The 18,841-nt window shown below is 38.6% G+C and overlaps 1 protein-coding gene across 9 annotated transcripts in view; it reads left to right on the forward strand.

The window, feature by feature from the left end:
• LOC122806326 (protein unc-13 homolog B-like) overlaps window positions 1–18,841 on the forward strand; it is a 2,554,726-nt gene that overhangs the window by 1,905,827 nt on the left and 630,058 nt on the right. For all 9 annotated transcript variants that reach the window (XM_044076650.1, XM_044076675.1, XM_044076685.1 and 6 more), the window contains one exon: window positions 12,365–12,508. In XM_044076650.1, the coding sequence (XP_043932585.1) occupies window positions 12,365–12,508 (144 nt within the window). The remainder of the gene's footprint in view (window positions 1–12,364; window positions 12,509–18,841) is intronic.

The following is an 18,841-nucleotide window of genomic DNA, read 5'->3' on the forward strand; positions in this document are numbered from 1 at the left end:
AAAGGTAAATCAAGGACCTCAAGCCACAACTTGCAGCACACCCTAAAAACCTCTTTCCAAAACTCTTGCAGTTATGGATGCACAGCCTTCCTCCTGCTAAACAGTCTTAGCCAAGCAGATGTAGAAGATTGGGCATACAGCATCAGTGACTCACCCTCCTCCTCTGTCTCACACCCGGAAACATTGTACATCCTGTCCCAAAACTGCTTGGGCAAATATATTGAAGAGCCCTCTATTCTTTCTTCAGGACAGAAAGTAAAAAAAAACATGTAGCAGGGTGTGAGGATAGTCCTTACATGACTGTAACCATTGCTGATGTGAAGAAGTGCTAATGCTGCATATAACCCCTTTGATTTTCTCTAGCACTTTGAGAAGGTTCCATACAGCACAGCCATCTAGCTTAGAACTCGATACTTACCCGTAACCTGCTCAAATCTGATGAAGCTACTAGTATCAAATAATCAGTGCTATCATATTAACCCATTACTTCTCCAGAGTAAAAACAAAATGAACCTCAGCAGTAGCAGCTAATAACAGAGTGACTGCATAAAGTAAAAATATGTAATCCCTCACTTGTACATCAAACAAGAGAGCATTCATAACAGTCTTCATAAAAATGCAACCGATGGAAAGTTCTCAAACCTGCATCAGTTTCATATGGAAAGTTCTGCAAAGGAGGAGTAAGTCATGTTTGCACTACAAAGTCCACCTGCCTTTTCTGTCCTACTTTTAACTATAACAAATGACTTAAATGGTCATTAATGAGAGTCCACAGTAGAAAGACATCTAACAAGGCAACATGTGTGTATAGCTGACCTCATGGAAACTACATTCCATCATCCATTTTTTGAGAGTCATGGTCTGTGCCCCAAATCTGTGCTCCTAGGACTGAAAGTAGTCCCACAGTACTGATTCATCCATGGGATAGACCCAGGACAAGCTGGAATTTCCATCAGAGGAGGAGGAGGAATTGGCATTCCATTCCATTCTCTCCTCGGAAGTTCATAATCAATTAATGTGGCATCTGAGACTAAATTTGCCAACAGTGGTTAGTTAGATTTTGTTTGGGTAAACCTGAGTTAATTTAGGGGGGGGAAGTGTTTCCAACAGCTTTTTTTTTTTTTAATTTCATCTTGAGTGTGGCTCAACACATGGAACTTACTTTGCATTTATTTGGCAATTCTTTACTTGTACCCTATTTATTTATATACAGTCTTTTATGTAGCATCATGTCTGTCTGTCTTCTCTAAGGAGTATGTAAATCAGTGGTGTCAGAGTCTCAGTTCATTGACCAGATGTATCCATTCTTCTTCTTCTTTCGGCTTTTCCCGGTTAGGGGTCGCCACAGCGGATCACCTTGTCCGCACATTGAATGGCAGTGGAGTTTTACGGTGTCGAGTTGCCAGCCCGGCGCCCAACCTTCCACAGAAGGCACACTCACACGCACACCTAGGGCCAATTTAGAGTGTCCAATCCACCTGCAGCATGTCTTTGGGATGTGGGAGGAAACCGGAGCACCCGGAGGAAACCCACGCGACCACAGGGAGGACATGCAGACTCCGCACAGGAGGCACCCCAGCCGAGGATCGAACCGGAGAACCTCTTGCTGTGAGGCGGCAATGCTAACCACTGCACCACCGTGGCCGCCCTGACCAGATGTATCCATTAATGCCTTTAATTTGGCCTGAAATGGAAATCTGTATTGTTGTCCACATATCGATCTAGCAATTTTACACCGGATTCCCTTCTTGACGTAACCCTCCCCATTTATCTGGGCTTGGGACCAGCGCAAAGAAATACACTGAATTGTGCACCCCCCCCAGTGGAAGTTATGGGAAAGAGTATTGGAAGGTATGTTAAGAAGGGAGGTGATGATTAGTGAGCAGCAGTATGGTTTCATGCCAGGAAAGAACACTACAGATATGATGTTTGCTCTGAGGGTGTTGATGGAGAAGGGTAGAGAAGGTCAGAAGGAGTTGCATTGTGTCTTTGTGGACCTAGAGAAAGCATATGACAGGGTGCCTAGAGAAGAGTTATGGTATTGTATGAGGAAGTCGGGAGTGGCAGAGCAGTCATGTAAGAATAATGCAGGATATGTACAAGGGCAGTGTAAGAGTGGTAAGGTCTGTAGTAGGAGTGACAGATACATTCAAGGTGGAGGTGGGATTACATTAAGGATCAGCTCTTGGCCCTTTCTTACTTGCAATGGTGATGGACACATGGACAGACAAGATTAGACAGAAGTTGGACTATGATGTTTGCGGATGACATTGTGATTTGTAGTGAGAGTAGGGAACAGGTTGAGGAGACCCTGGAGAGATGGAGGTATGGTCTAGAGAGGGGAGGAATGATGGTCAGCAGGACTAAGACAGAATATATGTGTGTGAATTGGAGGGAGGATGGAGGAATGGTGAGGATGCAGGAAGTGGAGTTTGTGAAGGTGGATGAGTTTAAATACTTAGGAAAAACATTTCAGAGTAATGGTGAGTGTGAAAGAGAGTGCAGACAGGATTGGGTGGGAGTAGAAGAGTGTCAAGAGTGATTTGTGGCAGATGGGTGCCAGTAAGAATGAAAGGGAAGGTCTACAAGATGCTAGTGAGACCATCTATGTTATATGGGTTGGAGACGGCACTGACAAAAAGACAGGAATCAGGGCTGGAGGTGGCAAAGTTAAAGATGTTAAGATTTGCACTGGGTGTGACAAGGATGGACAGGATTAGAAATGAGTATATTAGAGGGACAGCTCAGGTTGGTCATTTTGGGAGCAGGATGCTAAGGATGGAACTGCCAGGTAAGAGAAAAAGAGGAAGGCCTAAGATAAGGTTTATGGATATGGTGAGAGAGGACATGCAGGTGGTTGGCGTGACAGAGCAAGATGCAGTGGACAGGAAGAATTGGAAACAGATGATCTGCTGTGGCAACCCTTAATGGGAGCAGCCGAAAGAAAAAGAAGAATTTGACCTGAAATGCTTTTCCTAAAATCCATCCATCTTCTATTAAAAAAATCCAGTAAAACATTAATATTTCTTAACCTACAGCCCAGTGACTGTATCCAAAATGATCCATTAGAAGTACCCAGTATGTGGCTTACATATTGAGTAAATGCACATACATGCAAGAAGCAAATGATACATTGCTGTAATGCCTTAGGACAATCAGATGTAAACCTCTTTATGGATACACCTCGTAAGGTTGTCGGACTGATATTCTGATGGCCTTTCATCTATTTTTTTCGTAGTTAAGGCACCTAATTCTTTCTCATTGATATGTAAATATGTTTAAGTATTACATGCAGTGTATTTCTAAATGTTAATAATGAGCATTGTTGTTGCCACTGAGTTGTTTATTGGGAAAGATTAATATCTCAGTGCTTACCTCAGCCCTCTTCATATCTCTCCTTCCACAATCACTCCTCATTTTCCAAAAAAAAAAAAAAATCCATTTCCATGGGTCCTAGCTGTCAAGTCTCACCTAAATGAATCCATCATCTCTTCAACCTCAGCCTCTCTACTGGTTATGTCTCTAAGGTCCAGAGAACTTCTTTTCTAATGACCTTACCTAAGTGTGGTCCCTTTATTGACTCTAGGAATTACAGGCCTATTAGTTTCACTAGCATTGTTTGCCAATCTGGTTCTATTTTCAGCCATAGAATGGAACTTCTATCAGACATTCATTCATTTCATGTACTGGGAAAGCATACCTCGCAATCTCTTGGAGCAAGAAATCTGGACAAAGCCATAAATAATGGGGGGAAATAGGGAAACTTTTTAAGTATTGCTCTTACAAATTTAGAAAGTTGATAGAATAACATGTTTTGCATTAGCATGAATTTTCTGAAAGGTATGAAGACTGAAACTCAAATACATGTCATTTTCTGACTTCAACCCTCAAAGATTTGCCAATAATTTGCCAAAAAAACTACAATTTTATGAGAAACAGAATAAAAATTTGAGGCAAAAGTCTGGACATTCTACGAAAATCTGTAGAATTTAGAGGCATGGGGTAAAGTAACTAGCTGGCCACCTCTCCATTTGCCCTTTTCTCCACTGTAGTGTGGTCTCTGAGTTGGTGTGTATGTATATATATATATATATATATATATATATATATATATATATATAGTGGGGGGTTGAAATATTGTGGTGGGCACACAGGGAAGTGGTGGCCAACTAGTTACTTTCCCTGTCGATGACATAAATGTTCGATGGATAGGGTTCAAGCATTCAGCCATTTGATAGACGTTCCATTTGATAGCTGAATATAGACCCTGCAAATCTATGGAACATTATGTAGCTGAACTGATAAACAGTTAGTTGGTGACTTCCTATCCTTAGAAACACACCGGTTCATCTTCAAAAAAGGCAAAGCATGCATATCTTGCCTACTTATAGTAGCTGAGCTCTTTGAAACGGTTACTGAGGCCAAGGGTAAAGGGAATGCAATCCACCATGCTTCTCTGGAACTACTCAAGGCATTTGGCACTGTCCCCCCTGCTGGGATTATTTAAAAGTTCTGCTAGTTCAACTTCAGTATTAACCCATTTGTATTTCGTTGACCAGATAATTAGCTATCCAACTGAACTCCTGTAAATAAGATTTTGGGTATTTGCACTACATAAAGGAACATCATCAGTGATATCTCATGGAGTTCTATCATGTGTCACCTTCTCTTTAACGTCTACTTTTGTGACATGAATGCTGTTGTCCAGTGACTGGTGACCAAGATGATTGCAAACTGGTGGCAGTTACCAAATCCCATTTTGATACTCACATTCTCCAGGAAGGCTGGATAACACTAATGCTCAGTGTGTTAATCATAGGCTAACAATTTATAAGAAATGCAGTATAATTTCCTTTAATAAATTTAGTATTACTATAAAGACAACACTCTGCTTAAATCAGACCCAGTCATCAGGGACTTGTGTACTTGCAAATGTTAGCGCACTCACCATTGGTGAGAATGCTGCGGGTTCTTTTCCCACACCAGGTTGACAGATTGCTGTCACTGCACTGCAGCATAAGGGGGGGTGCTGTACTCCTTAAAGTGTAATTCTTTGGATGAGATGTTAAACCAAGGCCACATCTGTCTAATTTGTTGATAGTAAACCAAGAAATAAAGGCACTGTGGAAGAGTCAAGAGCACGAAACCAACTGACTGTAATCAAATGAATTAATAAGTTGAAGCGCTTTTTGTTTGATGTCTTTAGCAAACTTCTTCAGAACAAACAATCTAAAAGTTAAAATCTCTTAGCACAGGTTTAAATAGTCACTGTGATTAAACTAATTATAACCAAGCCAATCATCATTAAACAAAACAAGCAATTACAAGTGAATACAAATATAAAAATATACATGTATATGTAAAAAATTTTTAAAATATAAATATATCATTTAGTACTGAGAAATGTACATATTGTCTGATAATTACATGATTTATTAACTTGTGCTCAGTGTTTCGACCAGTTAATAATAGTGTATTAACAAGTATCCAAAAATACAAAAATGTTGACGTATTGGTGCCCTATTAAAGTACTTTATACACTTAGCACTGTATAAATAATACCAACACTTATGTAATTTATTGTTATTTCTTGGTTTACTGTCTGCAGTCTTCGTTGGTTTTTAATTTGGTGGTAGCTCAGGTAAATGTAAAAGATCCAATGGCACCTATTAAAAAGAGTAGGGGTCTTATTTACAACATATTTACATATTTTACAAATATTTAGAAATGTACAAAAATGTACACAAAGATATTTACACATATTCGTAATTTCCTTTTCCTCCCTATTAGGACTCTACTCCTTTTTCCATAGCCACCATCTGATTTTACTTAATATTGTTGCTAAAATCTATTTACCATTAAACATAATTTCATTTATTCTTTCATTCCATGTAACCCATATGATGTAAATAGATTTTAATCTATTATTTTGCCATACTCTCTACTTTTATTCTTATAATATCCATATTCAGTCATAGAGATGGGGAAGTTCCCTAATGACCTCACCAATTTTCCCCCAGCAGTATAACTGCTACCTCAAGTCTCCCCTAAAAAGAGGCTACTTATCCTAGTGGGACTAATCCAGTCAATAAAGGATAAATAAATAACATTTTATAATATGCTTACCTTTGACTACTTTATCTCTGTAGTAGTCAGAATATTATTCTGACTTACACAAATTATTCCGTGGGATGTCTCCTAATTACAGTCCCCTTTTATCTCTTGTTAGGCTCATCACTGAATGTAATGCCCCATTTGACATCTGTTTCTCTAAGTGCATAAACCAGCTTGTGACTCGAGAATTCAACTTTCACTCACTAGAACAAATATTATGTCTTCGTACCCATCGCTTTTGTGGTAAATTCAAAGCTTTGTCCCACTACTTATCATTTATAGGCTCCTAAGAGGTGATCTCTGCTTAGCCTTCCATGCTGTTAAATAACATTATGCACTTTAAATAGAACCAGTAGTAAATCAAACACATGTCCACAGGTCTAAGACTACACCACCATGTAAAACATACCAGGTGGAATGATGGGTACCTGACCTAGCATATACCACATTTCTTGTAAATGCTGCCTGTACATATTGAGAAGGGTACTGTTCTGGCAAGGTACAGAAGTAATCAGGAAGATTGTGTGGTGACCACAATTTTTTACCTGGGATTTATGGAGAAAATGTATGAATGGGGTTACTGTTAATCACATTATCAACAATGGGTGACATGGCTAAGCATCTCAATGGCCTTCCCTAGTCATTAACTTAGTATAAATCTAAGAGTGTCTGCCATGAGAATCACATGTGCCATTTGCATCAGTGCTGCTTATGGTGGCAGTGTAACCAGAATACTGTTCTGCTGGATTGGGGTTCAAGTCCAATTTGAAACATTTAGTTATAACCAACTGTTTTACCTTACTGGTGATAGGTGGTATAGAGTGCTACTTAGTGTATCCTAATGATTTAATGATATTTCAAAGCTGGTTAATTCTTCTTTGTAATGTGGTTCATGCAAACTAAGGAAAATTATTGTATTAGATTGGCTACTGGCAAGTTCCAGGGAGAAATTAGCTTTCATAACTCCTTCTGGAAATCTTCCCTAATTATCACACCTGGGTGGCAGTTTCATTTTATTGTACAGTACAAAAGTCATTCCCTCAGTTAAAAATATACTTTATGCCCATCACTGGCATATTCAGGTTAACTTGTTTAACCACCAAAAGCCTTTATTAAAAATATAAAATATGTTTATAAAAATCATTTAAAGACATAACCATATAGTACTGTTCCATACCTATCACATATTCTAGATGAGCATTTTTTCAGTTAGTAACACAAACTGTTCATCTAGTTTAAAACAAATAATGACATATATCATTCCTTTTGCAATTGTATATATTCCTATGACTACATTAAGGTATCTGTCTGAATCAGTTTATAAAGTAACCACTAAAAATAGTTGCCTGTAAAGAAGAAAAGACCAAGGAGTTGAGATAATGGTTGGCATAATAGATAAGTTCTTAACATCACACATACAAGGTACAGGGTTTGATTCTGACCTCTTGTTACTGGCTAGGCTTATAATAGTCTGCAGATTGATAGCCTAATATTTACCTATAAACCTGTAAGTAAAAAAGACATGAAAACAAAAGAAGGTTGGCCTGCACCTTCCCTAGACTTGGAGGCCCCATATGTCATATGTTTGGTCATACTAAAACATCCCACCTTCTAGATGCTCAGAAATTTAGCAGGGTAAAACATTTATAACAAATAACTGTTGGTGCTGCTCAGAGATCACCCATTCTTTTACATCTGATTTATTCTTAAAAAAATCTGTTTCATATAGATTCTTCAAAATCTGTTAACTTTAAGTATCACAACCATATGCACTGTATTCTTTGGGTAAAATTAAACTTAAACTAATTCACAGACAATTAACAGATTTCTATATTATCCTATTTAAGTCAGAACTTGCTTTATATTATATCATCTTGGGCACTCAGCCTGCCCACCACCATCATATGGCAGCTCCTGTTCAGTGGTTCTTTTTCAGAAAGGAGTTGTTAAAAAAAATGGGAGAGAGACTACCCCCATTTTTATATTATTGCAGAAGTGACACAATCCATGGTAGTCTTTATCCCCTCCTGGCTAGATCATTTAGTCTATGGGTTGCCAGCCAGGAGTAAATTGTACCATAAACCACGCTCCTCCCATGAATATATTGTTTATGTTCATAGGTCCATAGATTAGTACTAGGATAACTGGCCTTCTGGACCATTTTAAGCCTAGCCAATTACCTCATGTGAGAATCAAACATTGCACCTTGAAGCTATGAGGTAAACACTTTAGTCATTATGTCAGCCTCCCAGTCATGTAATACTTCTCAAAGAACAAAAGTCATCATATGGCACTGCCAATTAAACTGTGTATATATTTAGGGTTGCCACCTGTTGTTGCGGTAAAATCTGTGTTAGGCCACACCCATTGCACTTTTCATTATCCCACTTTTTATTCTGAAAAAAAATGGATAGGTGGCAACGCTACTTGGATTTTGCATTTTTTTATGTTAAGACATTTATTTATTTATTGCATTTGTTTACCGGGAAAGTCCACTGGGCCTTGGAGGGCCCATTTTCAGTGGTGGCTTGGGGAGAAAAGCTCTGTGACGATTGGGGAGAGGTAGGCGCTGCCAGCCTAGTCAAATAGAATTTGATATATAATTCTGACATTTGTAAATAAATGTAAAATACAGGCATGTTTTCTTGAGTGTAAAAGCTCACTGTGAAATGTGGAACTGCAAAATATGTGACAACATTGCACTCTACTGGCCCATTGAAGCATGTTGTGACCCTTTCATGTTAGAATTTGGCTGCAGTGCATCTGGATGAAGGTTTCATGCCCATTGTTTTAAGGCTAAAGTTTATGACCAGAATTTACACGTGGAAGGTGCTTTATTGCTCTAGTTTCTGCTAGAGTGTCTATGTGAAATGCCTTGTATTGTTGTAAGTTTCTGAGCAGGTGTTAGATTGCTAAATAATGCAGTTTGTGGCCTGAGAACTCAGATCAGGTGTTAAGATGATGCAATATGAATACTGGGAAAACCTAAGTTTCAAAAATGATGTAATTTGGGAGGGCCTTAGAGACATGCTTGTTAGTAATGTTTAAATACTGTTTTTCACAAGAGACTGGGGGCATTTTGATCTTGGATATCTAACTCAGTACTCTGCCTAAGCTCACATGTAAGTTTTAGCACTGTGATTTCTTGTAGGAATAGTTAAAGCTAGTAAAGATTAATTAGGTATTTTTATTTGAAATCAGACATGTCCTACTGTATTATTTTACGTTTCTGTGCAATCTCTAAACTCTTAGATATCTCTGTGGTGTAGTAGTATTGTCTTGTGTTTTAATTATTTATTATTAAATATTTTAAAAACCTTTACCTGTGGCTGGTTTGTGTAGAGATAATTTCTAGAGTACATTGCATATTTATAGAGGTTATTGTAATAGGCCACTCTAAAATAAGCCTAAACTGAATAGTCACATTACCATTGGATAATGATATTGCACAGTAATAATTGGACACCCTTTTTAGGGCCTTTTAGTAGCTGATATTATTAGCTGGGTGGTGGCAGGGATTACTACCATATGGTCTGGGTAAAGGGGCACAGCTGGAGAATCTGTGTTAGCCTTTCCCAGGAGTGTCTGTGAAGTTGTGTAAATACTTATCTCAAAGTGTGTGTGTGTGTTGTGCCAGCTGCTTGGGCAGGGACACGAAGCACTGGTTGGACAGAGAGGGTATGGAGGTTTTAGTTTGCCCAGCTAGGCTGAGACCTGGAACCTATAGCTGTGCCAGTGGGGAGTCTTATTGGGGACCTGGTGAGCAAGGGAGCAACCAGCCCCAGACTGACTGTGATCTCTGTGTGCACTTAAGCGAAATTGTACTTTACTGTGTGTATTAGTTATCCTTTCCTGTCTTCTTGGAGACGACCTCCCTGGTGTTAGTGGTGAGGATTGAGGCTCCTTGATTGCTGGGCCAGGGTACGGTCATTACAAGCTCTGCATACAAATTAATACAGAACATATAGATGTTCTTCATCTCACATTGCTGCAGTCATAACCTGTGGGTAGTCCGCTGTCCTCGGTCGGCCCGAATACCAAAGTGTTAGGCTGGCGTCGGTTCGCTCAGATCTGATGTGAGTACGCCGTGGTATTAAAGCGCATGACCGACGTCATATCCTCAGTCTTTTTTGCCGCATGGTCCGAAGCAGAAGCAGCGTTTGCAAGTGCCGTTCGGCATTCTGAAATTTTCGTATTCTGAGTTTCAGACCGGAACCAAGTTGGGCTAAGTACCCCATTGGGGAATATTTTTGTCTTTTCTTGCCTCAGTTAAATCCGGATGTCAGAAAAAACACATGCTTAAAATGGCAGAAGATTTGATTTCCTTAATCAGAGGTTCTATGCTCCCCCCCAGATAAGAGGCCTAGGGTGGAGCCAGGGGTGGAAGGTTTGGAACATTCTTCAGATTACTCAGAGTCTACAGAACATATAGTTTCAGTTACATAAATGTATAGAAGCCTATATAGTAATAATAATAGGCATGATTTTAAAATAACACAGTGTAGTGTATATGTCAGCTTTAGCAGTATATTAACAATAAGTAGCTAGGAAATGGATTGATGAGAATAGCAGTGAAAAGACAGGGAGGACTAGGTACAGAAGTGGTAGTAAGGTAGGTATAGAGAGAGAGGGTGGGTATAAAGGATTTGGAAAGTAACAGGGGTAGGCAAGTATGAGATGGTTACAGAGCTAGTTGGTTAGAAAGAGGTCGAATTCATGGATGAAAAAGAAGTTGGAGAAGAGAGCAGAGGGCTGCAGTCAGGGTAGCAAAGTCTGGAGAGAGTTATTTTTGGCATGGGCAAAGCCAGCAAGAGGAAAGATGTTGTTCAAGAGACCTTTTAAATATGGCAGGGCTACTGATGGAGTTTGGAAACAGTAAAAGAGGAGAGCATTTGGCCGGCTGTTAGTTGAGGTTTGTCATTACACAAAGCGTTGTCATTACACAGTAGAATACTAGACTGCAAAGTTACTATTGATTGACTTATGAAAAGAATTTGTATTTTGATTCGTAGGTGCCACCATGTCTGAATTTGAGCCTTAGACTGTGTAACTGTCTTGAATCTTTTTCTTCAGGATATGCATTAGTAAGCCTTTTACTCAGTGCTTTCTCCTCTGGTTAATGGAATAATCTAAACATGTGTTGTCTGTGTGTCCTTTTTGTTGGTTTGGGTGTTAAGTTGGAACATTTTGCAGGCACCTTAATCTTTATAGTATCAGCTGGGTTTAAAGTCCCTGTGTTTCTAAAGTATAGCCAAACTATCCGCTTATGCTGTGCTGATGAGGTCAAAAAGGTTGAAACATGCATGTCCACAGCTAATGCGGTTTGGCATTATTGGCCTGAAAAAAAAAAGTCATGGACATTCAGAAGCCATGTAGTTGAAATACTTGATGTCCTTAAGGGTTCATTTGCATATATCCCATGGACCCTCCACTACAGTAGTTTTGAGGTATCACACAGTGACAACTCTGACTTGACTAGGTTTTTCTTGCAGTTTTTATCTTTCATAGCAATTAAAATCTTAGTCTACCATTTGGCTTTCATCTGCTTCAAGCTGTAGATCTTTTGAAAAAACAAACAAACACAGTTTTGTTCCTCCACCAAGTAAATTATGGCATTTAAAGTTTCTGTTGTTTATGTAGTATATGGCTAGCATGATAGGGATGACTGTTACCTCTGGTTTTAATGAAGATATGAGCTTAAGAGGAGGTAACTCAATTGTCTTTATGCATGACAGCACTCCTTGTCATTTGAGAAGGCTGAAGTGGGAACTTTCATCGTATTCTTTTTTTTTTTTTAAAGTGAAGCACAAATAACGGGGATTATCTCTGATTTCTTTATTTTTTTTTTAATTTAAACAACACATTTGAGTTTTATAAAAGCTGTATTCAGTGGATGTTATTTGCAATCATAATACCTGTTGCATACCATGGGTCTTTCATTTACCACATTCAGCAATACACCCAGTCATTCACCATATATTGTGTTTGAGATATCTGTTTTGCTTTTTATAATCTCAGAGAGACCGAACAAAGTAAGGAAAGACCTTCTTTTGCTCTCTGATACAGCTAAAATGTCTGCAGGAACAAGCTGATGAAAAATGTGGCCCTATGTTGAAATAGTGAGCTCTGGCATTCTTTTTTATTTTTTTCAGTACTGTAGTTAAATGTAAAGAAGATTGTTTGTCATTTCATTTTGTACAGTTCTGTAATGAACTCAAAGGAGATTATTTAATAATTTCTCTATGTTTAGTTCCAGCAAACATCTGAGCATGCTCTGTTTTCCTGCTCGGTCGTTGACGTGTTCACGCAGCTAAATCAAAGTTTTGAGATCATCAAGAAGTTGGAGTGTCCTGACCCAAATGTAGTTGCCCATTACATGCGGAGATTTGCCAAGGTAACTCCCAAGTGGACTTGTATTATCCATTACTGTATGTTCTTCAAACAGTAGTATGGTGATAGAATGAGACAGAAACAAATGTGTATAGTTCCTGCTCAGTATGCATTCAGTATGGTGTTTAATGTTGCAGTTATAGAAAAATGCCATTAGTATGCAGTAATGTTCTTCATTTGCCCTCTTACATATCCCTCCCCCAGGACTGACGAAGTTGCAACTTAGGATCTTAATATCCATCTTCATGTTAATAAAGTATTACATCACTCTTAATTGGAAAAACAATAACTTACTTTCCTGAGAAAGATTTAAGACTCTTGCGACCAACCACCTAAAGGCACATAGATATATTTTTCACAACCACAAACAGACTCCATGTCTTAAGGAGTTTTGGAGGATGTTCTTTGACCATATATTGAATTGAATGTGATTGTACCGATATGATTTGTTTCAGTTTTGTTCTTGGGCACTGTATAAATGTATATAGTTGTGTATGTTGATTTTTTGTAATTTGTGTGATGATGTCTAATATGTTTCTTTTTCATTGATATTATAAATAAAAAGAATTAAAAAAAAAATCACAAAACTAATTGGTACCAACTAAATGCTATGGCACAGGAATATCTGCAAATGTGTCTTGAGTTCCTAAAAGGCTTTTTAAGTGGAAAATCATAAAATATCTAAAAAAAGTACTTGGCAACCATACACACATCCATTTCAGAAAAAAATTCATTCAGCCATTTCTTGTTGTACTGAGTGATACACACAAGGGATTAGTGTAATGACACATTCAACCTTTTAAACGTTTATGTGCTGTAACGTACTTTAGCTGGTACTGCTGACTCCACTGTTTTTCATTACTTGTTTTTGCATACAGTAAATACTAGTTTGAATACTGGAACAACAAAATAGAGACATTAGACACCTATGACAGGTAATAAAAGGGTTCAGTAAAAGGATGTGTTACAAAATTAAACAACATAAAACTCAGGCCTTGGGGATAAACATTATACAAGTGGGCAAAGAGACGATAGGAGACCAAAGCATTCAGAACAATAAAATCAAGGGCTTAGTATACGGTTGATGGAAATGGTAGATTATACATTAGTAGAAACTTATGACATAGCCTACAATAAAATAAATGATTCAATGGAGAGGTGGAAATGGATAACCTTGGAAATATATCAGAAGGCACAGTTGACACAGCTGTTTTTCTACTGCAAACTTTACATCAAGAGCAAGTATTTTGCTCCAGCGTGGATAACAGATATTTAAGGAAGTTAGAACAGATAATGAAGAACTACATTTTGGAGAATCAGAAACCAAGGGTAGATTGGGAGTAATGATGCTGGAAACAGAAAAGTGAGAATGGGAGTTCCAGAAGAAACGGAGTATCTGAAATCAGGCCAAATGGCTAACATCTTAAGGGAACTTGGTGTACAATACAAGGCAGATGGGAATGCAGTGATGTGGGAGGTAACAGACCATTTACAGAATGGATAAAGATATATGGGATTACATTAGCTCATCACATTTCAAACAAATGGGGCTGGCCGTACTGCAACAGATGATTAAACTGAACAGGAAAGTAACGAGACAAAGGGAAAATTGGCTATGGAAGGATGAATTACTTCCAGCAGGGGGAAGAAGAGTAGATGAGGATAGGCAAGCAATATTATGGAGATGGAGTGGAGAAACCTGGTTGGATACTGGGTGTAGGTATTTAAAGAAGGATCTGCATTACCAGGCAAGATTGAATGGGAATACCAGGGGATAATGGTTGGTGGAAGGAAATAAGAGGGGAAGAAAGAGAGCTTACACCTAGAATTATACAGAAAATGAGCCAAACAAGGATAGAAAGAGGAATCAAAAAACATGATTGTATAGGACAATGTATATTAAGAACAAATGACAAAAAAATAACTGTGCAAGAAAAGAGATGGGAAAAGAAATGGAGGAAGTGATAGCAACGTGTCTGTGGGAGGGTATAATAAAAGTTGCAAAGTATGTTGCAAAGGCAAGAAAATTTAAAATCTTCACCTGAAAGTGCCTCTACAAGCACTTTTATACACCAGTTGGATTGAATAAAATATATCCCATGGCTTTAGATAGGTGGTGGAGATGCAGGGGAGAGGGGAGTTGGCACATGGTTGCATATTTTTGGGGAATGCACCCTGCTGCAATAATTTCAAAGGGAGCTGAAGATGCTATTACAGTATTAAGAAAGGGCATTTCCATGATGAAAACAAATGTTCCTCTAGTGCACAGATTGCCAAGTTAAAAGTGAAAACAGGACATTAATAGTCACAATTATGCTAGCTGGGAAGAAAGCAGTCACCAGAAAATGGAAGCAGGAACAAGTGCCATTCAGGGAAGATGTAGAAAAAGTAGTCACACAGATAGGTGTAATGGAAGAAAAAAGTGTCAGAAAGGGCAATCAAAGCGACCCAGTGGTGGATCAGGAACACATTGATGGAGGAGCTGCAACTAATTAAACACACATGTCAGAAGTCATTCTACATAGCCCCACTTATTGGCGCACTCCTATGTCATTTTCTTTTCCATGTTCTATTATATTTAGAAATGTATTTATTTTATTTATTTATTTGCAAGTCCACTGGGCCGAATTGACCCATTTTCAGTGGAGGCCCAGGAAGAAAAGCTCCAAGATGCATTATACAATTTAGATACAAATGATAGTTAATATTAAAGATCTGATGTAGAATAGTTGCTCATAAATGCATTCAATATCATGCATAGTTAAATTCATTAAGCTTGGAAGGTAGGGATCACACAGTTTCATTTGAGGAAAACAGATATAGGTTAGGTGTGGAAACAGTTTACATACAAACCTTTTAAGAAAATGTAAATACGCTTTACATACACGCATCAACAGTAGAATGCCATTTACAATATTTACAAGGTTGGGCTGCACATGTAATGCTATGAATACAGAACTGCAGAAAATAAACTTCATGCAGGCACTAAATGTATTAAAGGAACACACAGTACTAAGTATTTGGGTATTAAGTTTAGCCCATGGTGACAAGTTTTGCTTAATTTACCCCCCCCCTCCCCATTTTCTGCTTGTCATGAAACCCTTTTCACAATCTGGATTATTTAGTTTGTCACACTTAGTTCAACTCTGCAGCTTTTTCATCTGTCCTTTCAACATACCCTAAATGGCCAAGACAGCAATGAAACAACTGAATTAAGTCAGGGTCTGGCAGTTCTAGTCACAGTGAGGTGCAATTTAGAGCTTTATTCCCAAACGTTTGATCCAGTGATGACCTAAACAAATGTCATGACTAAGGAAAGATTTCAGATTGGCCAAAAGGTATTTCCCACTAAACTGAAAAGTTAAATGTTTACAAGGATGCATAAATCTAGTCCCAAGGAGGTCATTGTTGAGTACAGTGTCCCCTTTGGTATATACCTAACCAGGCACATCCAACAATTGGAACATCCAGAGAAGTTACTCTCTGAAAGAATAGTAAGTAACATGTCCTATACAGACTGCCTCAAAGTCCTATCTTTTCTGTCTCTGACACGTTGTTTAGGTGAGATCTATGCCTGGCATACAAAGCATTGTCAGACCCCAACCTTTTGGACCTCTTGCATATTCATAAAACAAACAGCACCAGAATTACCCATTCTAAAGACCTAAATCTTGCCTGTGATATAAATAGGACATTCCAGAGAGAGACAGGTGTGTATCACAGAGACTATCCCTTCTTTGGAACAGACTATCCATCCATGTTAAACAAAATTCTTCCCTAACCAAATCCATGTGTAACTTGGGCAATTGGATAGGGAACAGGAATTCATTCCTTGTTTGGCACCTATGTTTTTAATGGACACAGGCAGCCAGTAAATGTTTCATCTCCCAAAAACCTGCTTACACTTGTCAAGGGTACCAGAACTTGTTAGAGATTTGGGATGCATGGCTAGGCTTAAAAAGGCCCTAGTGGTTATTAGCATAGTATAAACCTATGAACTTATGTCTAGGAGTAATTGCCCGCCCCCTTTCCCTCCAAAGAAGCCAGTCACCTTCTATGTATTCCTCTGGGTTTAGGATGGGATGACAGTGAAAAACAAATGGATACAATCAGATATTTTAGGTTGTTGCTGCCATACATAGATAAAACATGCCTCATCACCCCCTGTCCCCTAAAAGGGGGGTAATTTCTGTGTTTCCTTCTAAACTCATTCTATGGCAAATTTGAGGAGAACAACAACCTGGAGGCTACAAAGCTACCCACTGGTCAGAATGAGACAGTGTTCAAACTTAACCCTGGAGAGAGGAGAAGCCAACTTAAGAAAGTGAACCCCAGGAAGGCTGCAGGCCCTGACAACATTCTGTGCAAAGTATTAAGAGAATGAGCAGACCAACTGTACCTAATCCTTACAGATATTTTCAACACCTTTCTGGTTCTTGAAAGAGTGCCAGCATGCTTCAAGATAACTAACATAATCCCACTGCCCACAAAAGCCAGTCCTACTTGCTTAAATGACTACAGACCAGTGGCACTAACCTCAAATGTCATGAAGTGCTGTGTAAAAAAAAAAAAAAAAAAAAAAAAAAAAAAACAAACATGTCAGAAGCTCTGCCACCAACCTTCGACCCTCTACAGTTTGTCTCTAGGCCAAACAGATCTACTGCAGATGTCGTTACTGTGGCCTGCACCTCTCTCTGTAACATCTTGAAGAGAGGAGCAACTATGTCAGGCTGTTGTTCATTGACTTTAGCTCGGCATTCAACACAGTGGTTCCAATGCAACTCATAGGCAAATTGATTAAGCTTGGCTTCAACAAGAACCTCTACAACTGGATCCTTGTCATCTTGATTGGAACACCACAGAAGACATGTTCTGGTAACAACACATCAGGTATCATTACACTCAACACTGGTGTGCCTCGGGGGTGTGTACTTGGTCTTCAGCTATTCACCATCCTTACCCATGACTGCTCTGCAAAATTTCCCAATAGCCATATCATCAGATTTGCAGACAATACCACTATAGTGAGCGTCATAAGGGATGATGACGAGAGGGAATACAGGAACGAAGTCAACTCTCTGATCAAATGGTGCAAAAATAACGACTTGGATCTGAATGTCATCAAAACTAAAGAAATTATCATTGACTTCAGAAAAATGCCAGCCATTCACTCAGCACTTGTAGTGAGGTGGTAGTGAGAGTTCAATCTACAAAGCTCCAGGGGGTGCACATCTCAGAAAACCTCTCTTGGTCCGTGAACACAAGCCAGATAATTAATAAAGCTCACCAATGCCTGCGTTTCCCAAGAAGTCTCAAAAGAGCAAAGCATCCTCTGCATGCTCACTCCACTTTCTATAAAGGAGCTGTTGAAAGTATTTTCACCTGCAACTTTGCTGTGTGATATGGAAGCAGTACTATAGCAGAGAGGAAGAAGTTTCAAAGAGTAGTGAGGATTGAGCAGATAATGGGCACAAACCGTCCAACCATGCATGTACTTTTTACAACAAGAAGCGTAAAGAGGGCATACAAAATACTTAGAGACACATCACATCCAGCATTTGGGTGGTTTGTTAGACTGACTTCTGGCAAGAGGTACCATAGCATCCACTGTAGGACATCCAGGCTCTTGAACAGCTTCTATCCAACAGTAATAAGGCTCATAATCTCTGACATCAACTTGGACATCTCCTACCTCCAAACGTGATCTCACTAGTAATATTTCACTGAAAGTGATACATTATTTAATTTACTATAGTTAATATATTCTTACAGAAGTGCAATATATTTCTCTTAAAAGTGCAATTGCAATAATTCCTCATGTGCAGTATTAACAAACTGCCTCCTCTTCTCTTTTTCTGTGTACATTACTAGCTGTTCATATGTTTAGGTTTATATGTCTGGGTAGTTTTACCTGACTAGAAATAGGTCATAAGGGGTATTTTTCACGTGTATTAGTCATTAGAGTAGTTGTGTATACGTCATGTATTATTCTTTTTATACTTAATTTGCCTCTGTACTCTGACAAGCTGATACCCGAAATTTCATTTATGTTGCACTTGTGTTTCCTAAATGACAATAACGTTTTCTTTGAATCTAATGTCAGACTGGGACAAAGGTGAATTAAAAAATGGCTGTAGCAACAATATTTCAATGTGATGCTTTCAGATGTATAGACTCAGCATTCCTGTTTACCCCTACGGTCAAAAAATAGCCACCTGCATACATATTATATATCTGATTGAGAGGAAAGTGAAACAAATGAATGATCACAGTAAAGTGTTCTAACCTGTTGCTGCTAAACATTACATACATAGTTACAAATATTTCAGGCATGGGC

The sequence above is a fragment of the Protopterus annectens genome, chromosome 1.part1 (genome assembly GCF_019279795.1).
Source record: "Protopterus annectens isolate FY-2018-M chromosome 1.part1, PAN1.0, whole genome shotgun sequence".
NCBI classification, from domain to species: Eukaryota; Metazoa; Chordata; order Ceratodontiformes; family Protopteridae; genus Protopterus; species Protopterus annectens.